The sequence below is a fragment of the Lacerta agilis genome, chromosome 8 (assembly GCF_009819535.1).
Source record: "Lacerta agilis isolate rLacAgi1 chromosome 8, rLacAgi1.pri, whole genome shotgun sequence".
In the NCBI taxonomy this organism is placed as follows: domain Eukaryota; kingdom Metazoa; phylum Chordata; class Lepidosauria; order Squamata; family Lacertidae; genus Lacerta; species Lacerta agilis.
Window position 1 is genome coordinate 48,864,880 of NC_046319.1, and position 19,906 is coordinate 48,884,785.

At 54.3% G+C, this 19,906-nt stretch overlaps 1 protein-coding gene across 1 annotated transcript; it reads right to left on the minus strand.

Annotated features, from left to right (window-relative positions):
* Window positions 1-2: 2 nt before the first annotated feature.
* LOC117051163 (SNF-related serine/threonine-protein kinase-like) lies at window positions 3-13,804 on the minus strand. Its single transcript, XM_033157289.1, has 5 exons — window positions 13,102-13,804; window positions 5,112-5,253; window positions 4,268-4,480; window positions 3,434-3,571; window positions 3-3,346 (listed from the first exon to the last, which is right to left on the minus strand). The coding sequence occupies exons 1-5, from the start codon at window positions 13,691-13,693 to the stop codon at window positions 2,251-2,253; spliced, it is 2,181 nt and encodes a 726-aa protein (XP_033013180.1). The 5' UTR covers window positions 13,694-13,804; the 3' UTR covers window positions 3-2,250.
* Window positions 13,805-19,906: the final 6,102 nt, after the last annotated feature.

Consider the following 19,906-nt stretch of genomic DNA (forward strand, 5'->3'; position numbering starts at 1 on the left):
GGTTCCAGAGTCCAGCACAGCCATTTTATTGGACTCCACTTGCTGCCTTAGATCCAGTCAGTGCACTTGATACAGAACCCAGCGGGAGCTCAGCAATCAAATCCCCAATTCATTTCTTGCCAGCAAGAAAGAAGGATAATAATAATAATAATAATAATAATAATAATAATAATAATAATAATAATACACAGAAAGCTTATTTTCCTGAAGAGTTTCAGAGAGAAGATGGAGGTTTTGGTGTAGGGCATAAATGGGGAGCTGGATGAGGATTGGCAGCACTTCAAGGGGGGAAGGAGGGAGGAACGCAATGGGGAGGGGGGTGCGTATGTGATGCACGCGCGCACACAGACACATAGAAGTCCCTCCCAGCATGACCAGGAGCCATCCTCTGTGGTGGCATCCTCCTCCTTTGGCCCTCCTTCATCCAGCCCACCCGAACTGGCAAAGTCCTTCAGGAGGATGGAACAAAAAGAAGGGAAGGGAAGTAGAGGCAACATTGCTGGCAAACGGGGGGGGGGGGGGCGGGGGGGAACAGGCAGGGAGAAGAGCATGGCTAGTTGACTCCTAAAAAGTGCATTTGCTGCCCAGGGAAATCCCTGGGCTTGCGGGGAAAAGGGATACAGAGCTTTCTCTATGTTACATTAAAATAGACTATTCTTAAAAAATATTTCAATTGCTATAAAAACCTCACCTCTTCAGGCTTGGCAGAGCTGGGATGCTTTGGAAGAGAAATGCATGCGGCTCCTCGGGAAGCGGTCCAGGGGGACTGGCCAGAAAGAGGCAGGCAGCTCACAGCCAGGTGCAGGGGCTCCTTCTAATGCACAGGCCAGCAGGGACTCAAACCAAGCAGCTAGTCCATAAGGGGCAGGGCGAAAACAACAGGGATAGTGCTAACGGAGAGGGGTGCCTTCATAAAGGCAAAGCAGGAACCCCATCAGCACCCCTTCTGGACCCACGCCCAGCAGTTAGGAAAGACCAAGAGGGGGGCACTCTCAGCCCTGCCATGGGTGCAGTGCCACAACCTCAGTCACCTGGCCCATAGGAGGTGTGGTGACATCAGTAGCCGCTTTTGGCATTGGTGCTCAAGAGTTGTCCTACCCCGCAGGGTGTGTGTGTCTAATTTTGACCCCAGATTGGTGCTTGATCTGCACCTCCCCGCAGCCTGGCTCTGATTCCAAAACAGAGCTGGACTGGGAGGCGGTGGGGTGAGAAGAGAAGGCCTCGGCCAGGCAACACTGTTGGACTCCTAGCCCAGGGAGGAGAAGAGGCAGCCAGGGACCTTCCTAGGGCACCTGAAGAGGAGCTTGAGTCCAGGCCTGGGTCTGCTGCCCCTTTGCAACTACAAAGCTTGCCATGTCAGCTTAAAGCGAAGGCAGCCACTAGCAAATGCAGGCCAGAGTTGGCTTTTTGGTCCCTCCCTGGCAGGAAAGGGGAAGCAGCACCTGGGAGCTCAGCTCGGACAGTCACAATCTGGGATGCCTCGACAGGCACAGCCAAGCAGCAGTTGGTGGCCAGGGCTTGGAAGCGGAGCGAAGGTGGTCAGGAGCACTGTGGCTTCCATCTGAGTTGGCCTTAGGGGCAAGAAGCTGACCTGTTTAGGACAAGTAAACCTGCAAGGACCCATATGGCAAGACTCACGTGGGGAGCCTTACTGGGGTGGTGGGAGAGAAAGGTTACCATTTGGCCACTGTAAAGGAGGTTGAAAGAATCTCCACCCACGATGCCTCTGTCAGCTTTAGGACCAGGGACATCCGTTTTGCCTCTGTGACAGGCACCCTTGACCTCCATAGAAAACAGGCCTCCATAGACCCACTGGCCTCTATCCAGCTCAGCTGCCCCAGAGCTGCCAGAGGAATTGGAACTGCCAATTTGCTGTTGAGAAGCTCTGGGCACACAAACACCCACACCCTGGTCTTGGGTGGAGATTTAGGTTCAGCATGCAGTGAACTAAGGGAGTGGGTTGGGGCTGTGCCCTTTGGACAGCATCAGCTGGGACAAGGGGGGAGAGGAAGAGGAGCAGCCATTTGGCTCACCCGATTCAAGCAGATATACAGAGCGAGAATCAAAATGCAATTCTCAGGCAGGCAGGCAGGCGGGTGGGCAGGATGGTGGCAGCAATTCACTGGGAGCAGAGGATGATGGGAATGGAGCAACCCGAGGCCCTCTGGCGGGGGGGCCTTGCCCTTTCCACCAACACCGCCACCCCCCTCCTCGGCCCACATCCCTCTCTTGCAGATGCAGACGCATGGCTCAGATGACGTGGCAACAGTTGAACTGTCCCAGGGAGAGGAGGCTCTCCTTGGAGGCAGGCCGCATCCGGAACGCGAGGGCCTTCTCGCAGAGCGGGAACTGCATGATCCGGTCCTTCAGGTTGGCGTTCTTGCCCTTGGCAGGGTCCAGCTTGATGACGTCTGCCAGGCCCTCACTGCCACTGCCGTTCCGGTGGCCGTCCTGCTTCGGCCTCTGGGCTGGTGCCACCTCAGGGCTCTTTCGGAACTGGCCTTCTGGGTCTGAGGCTGGGCTCATCCCAGCAGCTCTCTGGCCACAGCTGCCCCGAGCCAGAGTCTCGTCATCATTCTGTGGCCCGTGCTCTTTCTTCAAGAGTCTTTCTTCCTCCCCCTCCCCAGCGCCTCCTTTCCCTGGGGGGGCGTTGTTGTTGGCCTCTTCCTCCTTCCCTGGGGGCTGCTCCCTTCTGCTCGCTGCCTCCAAGATGGCACTACCCTTCCTCCCCTCCTGGCCGCCCATCCAAGAACTGCCTCTTGGGCATCCTTCTGCTGGCATTTCTGGGCCCACCTGGGTGCCCGTGCCTTCCTCCCGTTCACCTTGCGGGCATGAAGGCCTCTGTGGCGCTGCCAGGGAGAGGCCACCCTCAGGCCCTTGAGGCTCCAGGCCACCACGAGCCTTGGGGAATCCTGGGCCGAGAGCCTTCCCTGTTTTGTTGTGGGACGCAAGACTCCGGCAGAAGAGCAAGGAAGCCTTGGCACTCTGGAAGTCGCTCATCTGCTCCTGATTCAGGGAAGACGTCCTCCTGCGGAACAGGCCAGGCTTCCCCTCTTCCTCTTCCTCCTCCTCCTCTTCCTCCTCCGAAATCTGCTGCAGGGCGGGGGTGCTCTTGGCAATGGGGGTCTCGATGAGCGAGGGCCGGATCAGGGCTCTGATGGGCTGCCCGCACCCGTGGAAGCTGGAAGGCGACTCATCCTCCCCCAGCGCAGAGAAGGACAGAAGGGACTTCCCAGAATGCTCTGCAAAGGCCTCCAGGGCGCTCTTGGTTGTCGGCAGCGGCTGAGGGCTTTTGCCTGTGGTGGGCAGTGGTTGGCCGGGGTCCCCCACGGCGCTGAAGGAGCTCCTGAGAGAAAGAGGAGAAAGGGAAGATGCTCAGAAAGCTGTGATAATGGTCAAAGCAAACCCCGGCCCCAAGAAGCTCAAGACTTGCCTGCTCTGGATGTGCTGCGCCAGGTTGTAGGCCAGGCTGGCCCCAGGACTCTGCTTCTCCTGCTTCTCCCGCAGGATCCTCTCAGCCAGCAGGAAGTAGGTGGCCGTCACGTGGTTGTAGCGGTTGGCCTCCAGGGCTCTGTGCAGAAGGGGACGCAAAGGACAGAAGTCAAGAGGACTCTCGGAGGTGTGCAGGACCCTGCAAGGGGCATGTAGTGGTGATACAAGGGCAAAGGAGGTGCGGAGGGGGAGGCAGCCTCAACTCCAGGAAGGACGAAAGAGGCAAGATGCCAAAAGCCTCTCCTGGCAGAAAACCCCCAATGCTCAGAGGGCACTCACTGCCAACAGGCTCGTTTCAACCAATGAGATGCTTTTGGTCAAAGAGGACCAGCCTATCCCAGCCTGAGGCCCTCCGAGGTTTTGGACTACAACTCCCATGAGCCCCAGCCAGCACAGCGGTGCTGGAAGTGACAGGCACTGGATGGGTCTGATGGGAACTGTAGTCCGAATAATCTGAAAGTCCTCAGGCTAGCTAAAGCTGACCCAACCCAACAGCGAAGGCAGGTGGCTCCAGAGCAGAAGTCCTCCACGTGAGGAGGAGCGCTGCGTCACGGCCGCTGCAGCCTTCCTTATGATTCTTGAGGAGAGCAGCCCACAGCATCTGGTAAGGGGTTAGGAAGGAGGGCAAGGCTAGCCTGAGGAGGAGGCCCCCATAGCACTTACTTCCGAGTAAGTCCTCTCTCCCTGCTCCCCACCACCACCACTTTCCTCCCAGCCAACCAGGGTCCCATGGGATGGAAATTCAGATTCCTCCTCCCACCCTTGGGAGACTCACTCCTGGATGGTCTCTCGGTCCGCAATGTTGCCGCACATCATGGCTTGGATGATGATGCCGTGCTCTTCCTCCGATACCCGCCTGTGCGACGTCAGAGGCAGGAGGGAGCGGCTGGCAGGGGAGGGGTCCACACCTTGCAGCCACGGGTGGCTCTCAATCTGCTCCAAGGAGGCCCTCTTCTGGGGGTCCCGCTGCAGCATCTGGGCGATCAGGCTGTCCAACAGAAGGGGTGGGCGGGGTGGGGGGGCAGAGTCACGCAGAGGCCCTCAGATATCACATCTTTCCCACTCCACTCCTGTGAAGCCCCAGCCCAGCCCAGCCCAGCCCAGCCCCCACACAGATAGGCAGCAGCAGGCTAGACTCCCCACCCCAACCCATGGCAAGATCTCTTCCCACCTCATGTGTTAATGTGACCCACGGACAGAGGGAGACTGGGACAAAGGGGGGAGCATGTTAAAGAGCACTGTGCCCCATCTCAGGCATGCCTGCCTGACCTCCCACACCATGTCCCACAGGGAGCAGGCCCAGTCCCGAGGGTGGGGGGGGGGGAGACGACGACATGAGGAGGGAAGTATCCAGAACCCTCATTCTTCCCCAACCTTATGCCCTCTAGGGACTACAACAACCATGCTGCTTGGGGCGGAGCATGGGGTTGGGACAGCAAAGGGGCAGGGCTACAATCTGGGGCAGGCAACACAGGCGCCTTCTCTCTGTCTGGAGGGGAGGAAGGAGGTGCAAGACCCGGTTGCCACACCTGGGGAGGGCAAGTGGGGCGGTGGTGGAACACCCTGCCTGCATGACAGGTGTTGGGGGAGTGAGTTGGGAGGGGGGGGTCTGGTCGTACTCTGCACACTCGGAGGAGACGTGAGGGGGGGTCTCGTAGCGACAGTCCAGGATCATGGTCAGCGTCTCGCTGTCGTTGGCTTCCTGGAAAGGCGGGTGCCCACAGACCAGCATGTACAGGATGACTCCCAGGCTCCAGATATCTGGAGAAAGACAGAAAGCAGGAGAGGAACAGTGATCATTTGCCTGAAATAGAGAGACCCCCCCCCCACACACAAGCACTCCCAACAAGTTATTGGCTTTCCACCACAGCACCACTTTGTAAAACTAAGGCTGCTGCAGAAAAGGCAGGTAGCCTCAACGCCACAGAACCGTGAGAGGGATCAGAACCTCTCCCCAACCCCTACCGGATGTCTACCTAGTGTCCTATGGAGATCCTGTGAGTGTCAGTCTAGGACCTGGGAGTTCCAGGTTCAAATCCCCACTCAGCCACGAAGCTCACTTGGTGACCTTGGGCCACTCACTCCACTCTCAGCCTAAACTACCTCAGAAGGTTGTTGTGACGACAGAATTCGGAAAAGGGAAAGCAAGTCCGCTGCCCTGAGCTCCCTCGAGGGAAGAAGGTGGGGGATAAATGCCGTAAATGCAGGTGAGCGCTCCCAAAGTTCACCAGCCCACCTCAGTTCCACAGCCCTGAACCAAAACGTTCCAGCTTTTCTTTGATTTTCTCACCGAGATCAAGCTCAAACAACAAGTGGCATTAATTGCAAGCATCTGATGGGCTGCATGGGGCCTTATAGGGCAGGACCAGCACTTTGAACTTGGCCTTGCAGCAGCTTGGCAGGCAGTGGAAATCCCACAAGCAAGGCGTTTTATGCTAGGGGGTCATTTGCCCCCACAAGCCCCCTGGCTGCCAATGTCTGCACCAGCTGCAGCCTCCAGATCAGTCCCAAGGGTAGCCCTACTTAAACCTCATCCTGTATAATGTATGCCTTCCAGCTAAGGACTAAGATGAAAAAAGGACCGGCCCACCGTAAGAAAAAAGCCTGTTATTTGCAAACCCCCCAAAAATGGGGGAAAGGAGAGAGGGGTCCCAAGGACCTGGGGCTGTCCTGGGTTTGGGAGGGAGGTGCAGGGCCGAGGAAGTTGAGAGGAGAAGGAAGCAGCAGTGAAATGTGTGGTGGAGGACAGGAAAAGGCTCCTTCCATCACCCTCTTGGCCTAAGAGCCAGAGCCCACCTTCCTGGCTGGATTCCAACTCCTCACCATCCAGGTGAATGGCTGGGATGCTGGCTGGAGGGAGGGGGAGCCCAACAATGTTTGGAGGGCCACGGATGATGTTGTCTCTTGCCCCCTGCCCCCAACTCAAGAACCACCAAGATGAGCCCTGGGTTTGGGTTCTCTGCAGATGAGAGCAAGTTGGACTCTCCCTGCAGGGCTGGACAAGGCAGGGAAAGAAGGCAGCCTAGAGAGGGGGGCGGGCAAAGCTCTTGGAGGCAGAGTAAAGGAGGGGACAGAGCACAGATGGCCCAGGAGATAAGCAGTGCGGTGGGGGCCTCAAATCCTTTGGAGCATAATCGGCTCAGGCAGGCTCTCGGCAAGAGCTGTTTCTTCCGCCTCCTGCTGGGGGTTCTGCCCAAGTGGGTCAAAGGACCCCAAGGCCACCCAGGGGACCTTTCCAATTTTACCCTTGCATGCCCAGCCCACCCAATATGCCTAAAGCTGTTCCCCACCCCACCCAGAAAGACTGCAACTGCAGCAACCCTCTCCGTTGTTCTGGCTTTTGGGGGGCACTACTAAGCATTTAAATGACTCGGGGCACAGTTCATAGCACGCATTTGCATCAAACTTGCAAATGCTATTTTATCAACACCTCCAGGAAACTATGACATGTGGCTAGGGTCTCCCTAGCTCTGCACCCAGGTTTAAAAACTAGGGAGGGGGTGGTGGAAGGAACAGGAAATGTCGGGTCCTGCTATAAGAGAACGGAAACTTTGCCCTCCTCACAACACCCTTGACAGCACACTGCCATTAGTTGGATCCCACAGAAAGTGGGGGCAATTGTCTACTGACAGTTGCAGGCAGGTCCGAGATCCGAGAGGGATGTGCGCAGACGTAGGTGTGTTGTTGGACTCTCTAGTTTCAAAAGAACAGGTTGCAGCACTAGCACGGCCATGCTTGTTGAAAGAGTCTCCTTAACTCCCTTTCCCAAATCAACAAGGAGGGAGACAGTAATGGGCAGCAGTCTCCCAGTCTTCCCCCCCCCTCTCTCTCTCTCTGTGTGTGTGTGTGTGTAGCCAATGCCTGCTGAAATCTCAGGGTGGAGAAGTGGCTGTAATTTTAAAAACACCCACCCTCATTGTACAGCCTTCAGCTGTGGGGTGAGCCGTCTCTCCTCCTACCAGCAGCATCTGAAGGGCACATGAAGGTCCTTAGAAAGCAAAGGCTTCTCTTCCTCTGGTTTTTATTATTGTATGGGTTTTGTGTTGTTTTTTTAATGGTGAATGAATATTCACACAGCTATCTGTGCATTCATTGCAACTATTATCATCATTCAATATTATCATCACCAAAACATGGGGTCCCTTTGGTGTCATCACAGGTGCTCATCGCCACCACTGGGACTTGCTTTCTTTTGCAGAGCTGTGCACTGGAGAGGAAAGGGCCCCTGGGCTCAGCAGAGCCAGAGGTCCCCCTTCAGAGCAGATGACTGAGAGGCTGCACATGGACACACAACACAACACAACACAACACAACACAACACAACACAACACAACACAACACAACACAACACAACACAACACAACACAACACAACACAGAGAGAGAGTGCTTCAGGGCCCTACAGCATAGCTATGTTCTTTCCCATCCAGACCAGTGTGAAGGCTGGCTATCTGGCTAATTATTCCAGCAGCAGAATGTTGGCACTTGCAAGGGAGATGCAGGCAGGGAGAGGACTGCCCCTGCCACCCCATGGCGCCCCAGAAGTAGTTCAGGACTAGGGAAGCCCCTCCCTGCAGTGAGGAAGGCAGCAGTGCCTGAGGCAGAAGGCTGCTCTGGAATGCAGATGCAAGACTAAAACCAAATGCTTAACAAAGAATGTGGCCTGCAAAAGCTGCCCCCGGGTGAGAGATAGCAAAATATCGTGTGTGGCATGTTCCTCATACCCCTTAGGGCATATCCACACTTCCTCCTTTCCCTGTGGCTTTCCACACAGAAAAAAACACTCTTTAGTGCTCAGTTGGAGCAAACAGCAATTCAGGTTTGCTCCAGATTTACATTTGCTCTGATGCAGACTTAAAGAACGGGTTTTCCCTTAGAAAGGAGTGGGACAAGGGGAAAACCACTTGGATCCATGCTTTCTAGGCATGGGAGAAGCAGAAGTGTGGACGAGCCCATAAAGAGAAGGGCTTTGGGTGTGAGGGGCATGCGACTCCAGTGGCCTCCCCATCTCTATCACATCCTGTTCTTAACTGGGTAGGCTGCTTACAGCAAGTGGGTTCTCGCAGTTATTCTCAAATCCCCGTCAGCATGTGCTGACATATGCAGTTGCCACATGGTGGGAATGAGGTAGACCTTGGACAGCCGACGGGGTGTGTGTGTGTCCACCACTTGTTACTGTACGCAAGACTTGTTTGCCCACAAACCAATGACCCCATCGATCAACCCAACTCCAGCCCACTACCCCCACCCTCTAGCAACAGGCTGGGGCCCCAGAACCAGCTGCAAGTCCCTTCAATACAGGAAGCGAGGAAGCCACTTCTATGATGGGATATTGACAAGAGGCAAGGTGTTGATCTGTCTCACTTTCACACACATACACTGAGCTGGGACACAGGGACTCCAGGAAAAAAGCCCCCGCCCCCTCCAGTTGCTGAGAAGTGTGGAGCCAGGCCTTGCTCCGCCCACACATTTGCCTCAGTTTGACCGCTTGGCTGTGAAGAAACACGAGAGGTTATCTCAGGCTCCTGCACAGCCGGTTTTAAGAGGAGACAGGAAGCAGGAAGCAGACTGCCAGCACAGAGGAGCAGCCGCTGCTCCAAGGGTGCTTATAAATAGCAGCTGAAGAGGTGCTGCTATGCAGTCAAGGCCCTCATTGCTGCAGGTGGCCAGGAGGGGGAGCAGCAGGGAGGAGAAAGCAGCCACTGGGGGACTTGAGGGTGGCGTGATGCATGCACAGGGGGTGGGGGCAGAGAGGGAGAAAAGCTGCCATTCTGAAACAGAGCATTGGCCTTCTAAGGAGCAGAGCAGCAAGTTGCTGTTCAGGGGTGGCTGCAGAGCAATCTCCAATACCAGACCTCTAAATACACATTAAAAACCACAATGCAGATTTGGGACTGAGTGCAGAGTCTGACAAAAGGGGCGTATTCGTGGCCGTTTTCTAACTTTTGTATAAAGAGGCCTTACTGGCCAGCAGTAAGGGGCGTACAGAAAGGTCTCAGCTGCCAAGAGGGCTGGCAGCTGTCTGTAACGTAGGCAGGGCCCTCAACTAAAGGGTGGAAGAGGAAGGAAGTGGATGCAAATCTGCAACGTTCTCAGAACAGGCACACGGCCTCAAAGGTGCAGGATGCTGCGATTTCAGCTTTTGGTTCCTCTTGAAACTTTGCGTTTAGATTTGTATATGGTTGAAGAGGCAACAGGTGCTGCTCACACAGACACCAACCCCACTGCCCTCATGTTGTCATATCTGGTATCTTTATGTGCACTGTGGCCAGCAAAACCAACACACCCACCCACTCCACAAACACCCCCTGCCGAGCCCAGGGGCTAGCAAGGCCATGAGCTCCCCTGGAGGCAGCAGGGTGAAACCTAGAGCATCTTGCACAATAGGCTCAATGAGAGAAGCAGCTCCGTTCAGCTTCAGTCCTGTTCTTACTGGGCCGGCCTTCCATTAGGCAGAGCGAGTGGAACCCCAGCTGCAGCCGCAGCTCCCTGGCTCTTCCACCTGAGGCCTCTGCTTTTGCCAATCCCCTTTGGGTGCCATCCAGACAGAGCTCTCTGTGCACCCTTGTAAGCTAGCTCTGCTGCCCTCCTGCACAGTGGAGACCAGGTGGAAGGAAGAGTCAGCTGCCGCTGCTCTGATCAGCTCCTGTGCATGGCATGGGAGGGTGCCAGAGGCAGCAGGGTGTCTTGGGCTGCCAACCCTGTGGTTCTTGATGTCCTCTTTCAAACCCAAACCAAGTGTAGCTCAATGGCTCAGTTGCCCCATTTAAGGAGACGAGCACAGCAGGAACCCACCATGGCATCCTTCTCAAGCCTTTTAGGGATCCCACTGGCCTCAGGCTGCTGGATGAACTCTCTTGCAGGCTAGGAAGCCATCACCTTTTGCAGTTTAGGGGCTGCCTAGGCAGAGGGCTCCCTTTGTACGCTGCAGGATGGGGATGTGCACTGCTCAACAAGCATCTTTTTGTTTCACGCATGGTAGAAATGTTAGGGTGGGGATGGGGAAATGAGCTGTGATGGCCTGGGACTCGGGCTCAGACTCGGAGGAGTCTCAGACTGCACCAGATCCTCTGCCTCAGTTTGGCAAGCTGCAGAAATGTCTGGCTCTCATACCCACACAGCTCGCTATTCTCAGAGCCTGAAAGAGCCATCCCTGGCTGTCTGAAGTAGTGGCCATTCTCCTCCTCATGGCTCCGTGACCATTGAAAAACCAACAACAAAACACTCTGCTGGACAGGCAGGAAATTCCACCCATTTCCCTCTGACCTCACCTCTTCCTTCCCACAGCACCATTTCTCACTTCCCAGGTCAAGCGGCTGCCTTGGCAAAGGAAAAGAGGAGGGGGGCAGGAAGGATTGAGCAAAGGAAGCAGGCGAGGGTGCTCAGGCCCTCTGGCAACAACTGTCTATGTCTATGAAAGGCTGCAAAATGCCAACAATCCAGCCCTGTTCAAGGAGTGGGGGAGGCAGGCAGAACAGCAGTCTCTCTCACCCCCTCTCTTTCTAGAAGCAGCTAATCCAACCCCCCAACCCCCCTGCAATTTACTGAACAGCACCACAGGAATGTTAAGAGAAAACAAAGCAGGGCTCCCTGCAAACACACACACTGTTCTGCTGCAGGCTACCAGGGTGCCCTGTATGCCAAGGAGCAGCATGGCATGAAAAGGGCAGCAGCAGACCAGCAGGCCAAGGGTCAGCTGAGCAACAGGGTGTGAGGCCTAACAGGCCTCAGTTGCCTGTGCTGTGCAGCCCATGCTCCGGGTCACAGGAGGGTGCCGCCGTGGGGATGGCAGCCGGGAGAAGCCACAGCCTGGAGGCAGGCTCTGCACCTGTCAACAAGCTCTGCTCTTTCCTGCTAGCAGCCACAACCAAAAGTTCTAAGCAGGCAAGCAAACAGACATATACGCACGCACACAAACCTCCCTCTCACTCACCACATCCTGCCCTGCCCAGGCCTCTTCTCTAGCTCAGGCAGCCTTTGGAGGTGGGGAGGGGGTCTGGCCAGGCACACAACTCACACTAGACATTTATTCCTGGCTAGGTCCTCACTCACCTCCTCTCTTGCAATCCTACGGAAGCAGCCGCCAAGAATGGCCAGATATTGGGGAACCCGAGTCAAGGTACCTGTTGCCAACATGAGGCTCAAGCCAAGTTGGAGGGCTCAGAAAAGAACAGGGCGTGTGGGTGATTACTTCCTTCAGCTGCCCCCCCCACCATGCCTGCCCCCACCCATTAAGGGAAAAGGCCACAACACCCAACCATCCTGGGCCTACATTGTAGACTGTCATCATTTTGCTTCCTTTGGCTCTGGGGGTTGTTTGTTCATTAACATTGGAGATTTTTGAGAATCAGGAAATGACCTGAATTTTTGCAAGACTGATCATTATTCATAGATTCATTCTGGATGGCATTGCACTGTGCACCATGGTGAAAATCCTTTTTTTTAAATGGGGAAGAGGGTTCTGTTTGTTTTGAAATAATCCATACCCTTTCCTCTAAATGTATTTATAGAGATTGAATTAACCACCAAAATGATGGCAACATGGCAGAAACTTCTATCCTCCTAACCTTTATCTGTTGCCCATATTTTGAAGTGGAGGCTGACTGCCCTTTTCAAAATCTGGGGAGGGCAATATAAGTTCTCCCATTACAACTTGCAGATATACTACAAATGTTGCTGCACTGTTGTTCCACTGTGGAGCAATACCACATTTTGAGAATATATTTATGTCCCACACAAACACAACTACTGACATTGGATTAAACTCCACCCTAGTGTGTCAAAGGCTCGTGATAATCCAAGGCCGAAATATAAGCCCTGCTGGATCACACCAAAGAGCCATTTCATGAGCTTGACATCTTGATTTCTGTGTCAAATTCACAAGGAGGGCATGAAGGCCCCCCTCTGCTGTGGCATAGCTCCAGCCTCTGCAATTACAGGTAGATGGCCATCCAGGTGTTTTGGACTACAACTCCCATCAACCCCAGCCAGCATGGCCAATGACTTTAGCCCAAAACATACCAGAGGGCAAGTTGTCAAGCCAGGGATGTCTGGATAGCTCAGTTGGTTAGAGTGTGGTGCTGGTAACACCAAGGCTGCAGGTTCAATTTCCATATGGGAGAGCTGCATATTCCTGCATTGCCAGGGGTTGGACTACATGTTCCTCGGAGTCCCTTCCAACTGTACAATTCTTCTAGGCCTTTTACGATGTTATCTGGTCTCCACAAAGGACCAAGGCTTTTGTGTGGCAGGCCCTGTCTTGTGAAACTCCACACCTGGGGAAGCGTGGCAGGAACTGTCCCTGCTTTCTCTCCGACATCTTTTGATAACTGCATTGCTGGGGCAGGCCTTCAGAATACACATTTCTCTTTTAACCAGCCAGTAGCATTCACCAATGCTTTTAATTATGTTTTATACATGTTTATAGACTGTTTTGTGTATTTTACAAGCCATAAGCCGCCTTGCTATATTTTTCCAAAGAGAAGGTTATCCAGTTTTAAATAAAATAATAAATAAGGTGCAGTAGATCTCAGGATGTCCCTCTCCACCTCTTGCCAACTCTTCCCCCTTCGAAAGGCCATCAGAGCCCCCACCCCACCCCAGCTCTTACCAACAGCAGGAGCATCGTACTCGTCCCCCAGCAGGATCTCCGGGGCAGAGTAGGCCAAGGAGCCGCAGCTGGTGGTCAGCATCGTGCCTGGCTGGAAGCAGTTGCTGAAGCCAAAGTCTGTGAGCTTCACCACGCCCTGCTCTTGGAAGAAGACCACGTTCTCGGGCTTGAGGTCCCGGTGGACCACGTGGAGGCGGTGGCAGTAGGAGATGGCGTGGACAATCTGGGCGAAGTAGTGCTTGGCCTTCTCCTCACTCAGGCCTCCCTCGTGCTGCATGATGTGGTCAAACATATCCCCGCCGTCGCCCAGCTCCAGGATGAGGTAGAGCTTGGCGTGGGTGTCGATGACCTCATACAGGCGGACCACATTGGGGTGCTGCACCAGCTTCATGCAGCGGACCTCTTGCAAGAGGTGAGCGGCCGCCCCGCCATCCAGCTTGCTCTTGTCAATCACCTTGACGGCCACCCGCTCCCCCGTGAAAACGTGCCGGGCCAGCTTCACCACCGCAAAGTGGCCCTTGCCCAAAGTGCGCTCCAGGTCATAGAGGCCAGCAATCTTCCCTTCCGAGAATGCCCGGGCGCCGGCAGCCATGTCCACAACAGCCTCCGCCTCACAGGGGTCTCGGCATGGAGGTGGGGGCTGCAAAGAGAAGATGCAGAGTGAAGGGAGGGAGGAGAAGCCTTCTCTATGGCCCTCTTCAAGCACCCGACATGGGAGGGAAAGGCTCCCAGCTCCACTTTCAGGAATTTTGGGGCTGCAAAGCGTATCCTAAAGGAGCCCTGGCCCAGAGGACTCGTGCAAGTGAGCCAAGCCTTACAGGTTCCTTACGAATCCACACATTTCTACTCGAATTGGCAGTGGCAACTTTCAGCTGAAAAGCCTAGTGGCAGCGAGGAGGACAGCAAAAGCCATGCCCTGCTGCCCTGGCCTTCATCTGAGGGGCAGATACAGCTTCTTCAGACTGTTCTGGTGATGCCACTGCCCCACCTTGATACATTCTGGAACCCATCTTTTTTTTATGACAGCCCTGCCACACAGAAAGGCCAATGCTCACCACAGTTAAAAAAGGAACACGTATATCAGTAAGAAAAAGGGCCGTTTTTAAGATGTTTCCCACGGATACTTCATACATTTCCTAAACAACGAGGCTAATCCAGCTGCTAACCCATATTAAGGGGGCTGCCAGATGGTCAGTATTTTGCAGGAGACACCCAAGCACAAACCGGAAAGCTAAGTTTGCACAAGGAAAGAGAATTCAAGAGCTCTGTTGCCTGAGCACAACAAACGCTTTAAGAAAGGATCTTGACTTTCTGTGGTTTGGAAAGTGACGGGGGGGGGGAGGGGGATGCACTGGAAAGCTTGGGGAGGACAAATGATCAGTGGGAAGTTGTTTTAAAAACTCCGCAAGCAAACCAGGATAAGGGGATGATGAACTGACTGGAGACAAACCCACTGTGTAAAATTTGTGCAGGAAATCACAAAGAAAGCCTACTAAATGGGTCACCTAAAAGGGCCCCAATTTACTGTTAAAGGGTGTTCCTCAGTCTCAACCAGGCCTTGCAACACTTGTGTTCCTGGCTCCCCACCACCACTAAAGCAATACCCTTATTTAAAAAATTAAAACAAAGTATTTATATACCACTGTATCGTAAGAAAAATCAAAGCAGTTTACAATAATATCTCTACTGAACTGAAACAAAATTTAGTATCAGAGACCAAGTATTTATTATGGAAAGAGGTGCTCTTAATAGCCTGCAAACGCAACCTGGCAGCATAGGAAACTTTTCAGCAGGCATTTAAAGGCTGAAGCCAAAGGGGCACCAGCGGAATCTCTCCTGGCAGAGCCTGGCACTCCAGGCTCTATTTCGCTTGCTGTCAGATAAGCCTCACCAACTCAGAAGACGCCAACAACATGCCTGCAAATGATGTCAGGGAGCTGGGATCAGAGGGCACAGGAGGTCCCTGGGGTACCCTGGCCATACCTTGTGCAGGGCTTTCAAAGTTAACACAAGGGCCTGAACCCGGCTGGGCAGGAACTGGGCAGCCATCACAGGGTCCTTCTTGCAACCAGCAGCCATGACAGGATGGGAGAGAGAGAGAGCAAAGCCTGGGGAGTCGTTTGGGGATTTGCACCCGTTTGGGGTTTCTCTTCTCCTTTTTCCAGGCTGGCTTCCCTCGGCCTTGGCGCAGCCTCCCCGTCTCCAAAGAAGATAGAAATTAAACCCACCCCCCTCCGCGCCCGCCCGCAAGGAGGCCTAAGAGCAGCTGGCTTTTAATCAGGCGGGGACGGACCCATTCCAAGCTCGGAAAGGGGGGGCCTCTGGGTGTTCGTCCCGGCGCTACTGCGCGTCCCCGGCCAAGGTCTAACCCGCAGGCGACACCAGGCTCCTGCATCCTAACCAAGTGATTTTGGCAAGGGGCTGTTTGAATAAGAAGACTGCGGGGGGCGGACACTAGTCTTTCTATCGCAAGTGGATTTTTGTTTTTATCTCTCCTGATTGGGGGAGGGAGGGGGTTGATCGGCTTGCGGAAGGTCCACAGCATATCCAGGTCGCCTGGGGGAACCGCTGCCCAGCACCCGGAGCCAGAGGGACCCCGATGGCCCGGCTCGCCTCCGGGCGCCCTAAATCTGCCAGTGCCTGCTGCAGGACGATCATGCGGCGGGAGAAACGCCGTGCGAGCGGGGGGAAGCTCTGGTCGGGGCAGCCCCAGGACTTGCTCTGCAGGGCCGTGGCGGGGATGGCGAGGAGGGGCGCCTGCCCAGCGACAAGGAGCGGGACGGAGTTACTGCCCACCCCCAGCTGCCAGGATGGGCCGTTCGCAGAGTGCCCCTGAGCGCGTGCAGAGTGCCCCTGTTCCCGGGGCTGAGTTGCTCTCGGAGCACCAGTTTAGAAGTCCCCGCCGCCTTGGGGTAGTCGGTGCAAGGCGAGGGGCAGGCGGAGCCCGGCAAACAGAGGGGGCGCTGCTGCCACCGCTGCAGCTTCGGCCTGCTCCTGCTCCTGGTCGTGCTGAGGATGGGGGGGGCGCATGGGGGGGTCCGCAAGGGGCCGGAGCTATGGACGTGGGGGGGAGGGGGGGTCTACCCGGAGAGGCTTTGCTCCACAGGCCCTCGAAGCCACTCACCAGGCGGCCGACGCGGCTCTTCTTCCTCCTGCTGCTGCTACTGCAGCTGGTGTTCCTCGGGGCGGGCGGGAGTTCCGCGGGCGGAGGGTGACGTCAAGGAGCTCCGCGGCTGCTTCTTAAAGGGGCTCGAGAGGCAAGGGGAACCGAGCCAGAGCAGGCGCGGAGCAAGAGAACGGAAGGAAGAAGGAGGAGAGCAACAGCGGCTGCAGCGCTCCCGCGAGCTCATCTCCGGGCTCCGCTCAGCTCGCCTGCCAGCTTGCAAACAGACCCCGGGGCGGGCGGGGGCGGAGCGCCCTTCCCCGGGCTGAGGATCAACACCATCCCTCGTAAGAGGGCACGCAGGTGGTTACAGGCGCTCAGGGCACCGCAAAGAAGCAAAGCCCTCCATCCCCAGTCCAGATGGGAGAGTTTCAAATGCGAATCGGCACATGCTCAGAGGCTTGGCAAAACCCTATTTTGTCGATCTGTTGCGCCAACGTCTCAGAAACGTGGCAGAAGCCATTGGAGAGCGCTTGGTGGCCCAAGCAACGCTTTTGGGGAGGGTATCGCAGGGGGTCTTGCTTTTGGGCCTTCGCAGGCTCCCCACGGGCCAATCGTGGGGTGGGAAGGGGCTGATTTAGAGCGGCCTGTGGGTGGCCTCTGGAGCCTTGGCACTGGGGCTAGACACAGGACCCCCTGAGCGGGCAAAGCGCCAGTTCCGAAAGTCGAGCCGAGCCATGAGCGCCTCGGGCTTCTCTTATATTTGGGTTGCCTCCTTCCACCTTCCCCCATTCTATAGTCCCAGGGTAAGGGAGGAAGGAGGGAGGCCCTGCAGCTACTGCTCCCCACCCACAACACACACACATTGTGGCCCTAATTTGAACTGCAGATCTCAGGAGCTGCATTTTACCCTTCAGCAAAGTTGTAATTGGCGCATGTGCCGCCGCCGCTTGACATGTACACACCTCCGCTTCACTGCCTCGTGTTTTCAAATAAGATGGCAGCTGGTTTGAGAGAAGGAGCACCTTATTTCCCAAGAAGCTGCATGATACTGATGGATTGTGGCCAACAACAACCTCATGTGTGAGATTGCATGGACTATACAAGTCCGCTTCCTCCCCAATGCACTATTATGTAAGATTATTCTAAAGACTTGGGTGGTATGGGATGGGAATGCACTCAGCACAAGGGCAAAATAAAATCTTTATTATTTGATGTGGTTCATCATAAGAACTGGACTCCGTGTTTACATGGTGGAAACTTATGAATGCAGACAGAGGGAGGTGGGCAGGATCCATCCACTTCATTAAGCTAAACTTAGGAACCCTCTAGGTTTGGGGAGGGCTGGGCTGCCTCAGAGCTTCTCTGCCTGCAAAATATGTGACAAATGTGCTATCAATTCACAATCATATGAAAACTGGGATATGAATATGACATAATATAAACTGAGGCCACATAAAGACAAAACAAAGATGGTTTGGTTAGCTTCTACTGTATGATCTGGAATAAGCTAGACCACCTCTTGAGATGTGGTATGCCTGGAGGAGCAGAATTATAGCACTTGCCTTTCTATATATACCGGTAATCAGTTACACCTGACTTGATACACCCTGGAGCAGGGGTAGGCAACCTAAGGCCTGGGAACCAGATCCGGCCCAATCACCTTCTAAGTCCAGCCCACGGACGGTCCGGGAATCAGCATGTTTTTACATGAGTAGAAGGTCTAATTTTATTTAAAATGCATCTCTGGGTTATTTGTGGGGCATAGGAATTCATTAAAAAAAAATCCCAAAATATAGTCCAGCCCACCACATGGTCTGAGGGATGGTGGACCGGCCCATGGCTGAAAAAGGTTGCTGCCCCCTGCCCTGAAGCATGAGGACCTCACAAGTATCCTGGATGCAGGCCTTGGTGTTGAGAAAAAAACAACACTCACCTCTTGCCATCAAGCCCCAAGATCCTCAACAGTGCCTCCTCCAAGTGCACCTCGATCTGAAGTGCAGAGGAGAGGGGCTGGGAGGGAGGGAGGAGGCCCTTCTCAGCATTAGCCCCCACCCCTGTAATGGAACGTTTTCCCTAGGGAGGCTTTTGGTGCTTCTACTGGTGGCTTTTTTGGCACCTGGCAAGACTTTTCTGTCTACCCAGGGAATGCTTTTACCTTTTCAGTAAGCTTTGTGCAAAGCTGATACAGTAGTGGCGTTTTTCTTCTGCTTTTATCATGGCTCTGTCTTGTGGTTTTAGCTTTTATGATACCGTTTTAGCTCTCCATAGAGATCAGATGAATTTGTGTGCAGTTAGTTGTTAGACTTTTTAATATGTGTTTTGGATTCCATGGGAGCGTTTTCCAGCTGGATTATTTGTAATTTCTGTTGGTTATGATTGGTTTTCAACTTTTCTGGGGCAATTAACAAATGCAACTCAACAAAGAAACATCACCCTCGCCCACAGTTTTGTGACTTCGCTTGATTGACTGCTGCAATATTCTTGGGGTGAGGCTGCCTTCCAAGGCAGTTCAAAAATCACAGGTGCTAAATATGTGCAAAATGCAGGAGCAAGCAGAGGAGACAGGAGACAGGAGCCTGACAGATGGAGATGGTGCACACAGAGAAGTCACTTCCCTAGTGGGAAGTGCTGGTTGTGGTTATCACATGCCCTGAACCCAACAGCTGAGCTTTTCCTGGCCCCTGTCCTCTCTCAAGGCCCTCAGTCTTCTTCAAAGGCCAGCCCATGTGGGTCAGCAATAAAATAAAATAAAAATTGGTGGCAGTGAAGTTAACTCTTTATTCAAAGAAACCAAAGCAGCGCAGCCCTTGTGATCCCAGCAACTCTTCCCAGTAGGTCTTGCTCCAATGAGGCAATTGTGAGGACTGAAGGTCCCCGCTTTCCCACAGCTGCCTAAGTCCCTTCCTCTCCAGGGTATTTTCTAAGCATTTGGAGGCTGCGTCTGCACGCAACCAATTTCTCCTCTGCCCTCTTCATTTCTCTGCATGTTCTGGGATACCCAGAGAGAGAGGAGCCGGCAGCAGGAGGGGGAGATTCAGCAGCCCGCCTCATCTCTAGCCTCTGAATCAGGATTGCTCTCTGCCCCAGCTCCTTCCTCCTGCTCACTAAACCATGTTGCCTCTTCAGCTTCTGACACCTCCTGCTCCCTGCCTGATCCTTCTTCTCCCTCTGGTCACTAATCATCAACCCGCCATTAATCCCCTGCCTGTTCGTTAGAAAAAGCAGTTGCAACTTGTTCTGTAAGGAAGAATTGTCTGAGTTGTGCAGGAGAACTAAACAAAATGTGGTTCCTGCTACTGCTCTAGACTGAACCCCTGGCAAAACGTCTTCCTGGCAGGGGTGGGTGAGAGAAACGAAAGGGGATGGAGAGGATCTTCTGCAGCTTGTATCAACTGCTCAGCCCCTCTTCTTCCCCCTGCATATAGTTTTATTTGTCATCTCTCTCTCTCTCATACATTCTGCCTGTACTTCCTGCCTTCTGGGTCATTTCCTGGGGGAGTCAGTCTACTGAGGTAGCTTCATTAGTCCCAATCTTCCCAAGGCAGAAAAAGCCAAGTGCTCCCCACCCCACTGCAGGGCCCTTCCTTCTGGTCCTCTCCCTCTAAATAAGGGCAAGCAACTTTGGGGGGGGGGCTGAGGGACTACAATGGTCTGCTGCTCCTCAGAGAGCCACATCATGTCAGGGGTGGACATGGCAAA

What these genes read in the sequence shown, in the direction of transcription:
- LOC117051163 (XM_033157289.1), bottom strand. Translation starts at nt 13,693, where the DNA reads ATGGCTGCCGGCGCCCGGGCATTCTCGGAAGGGAAGATTGCTGGCCTC. An exon ending in GTACGATGCTCCTGCTGTTG is followed by an intron (nt 5,254 to 13,101) that starts GTAAGAGCTGGG and finishes GTCTTTCTCCAG; the next exon opens with ATATCTGGAGCCTGGGAGTC. An exon ending in GACCGAGAGACCATCCAGGA is followed by an intron (nt 3,572 to 4,267) that starts GTGAGTCTCCCA and finishes CCTTCTGCACAG; the next exon opens with AGCCCTGGAGGCCAACCGCT.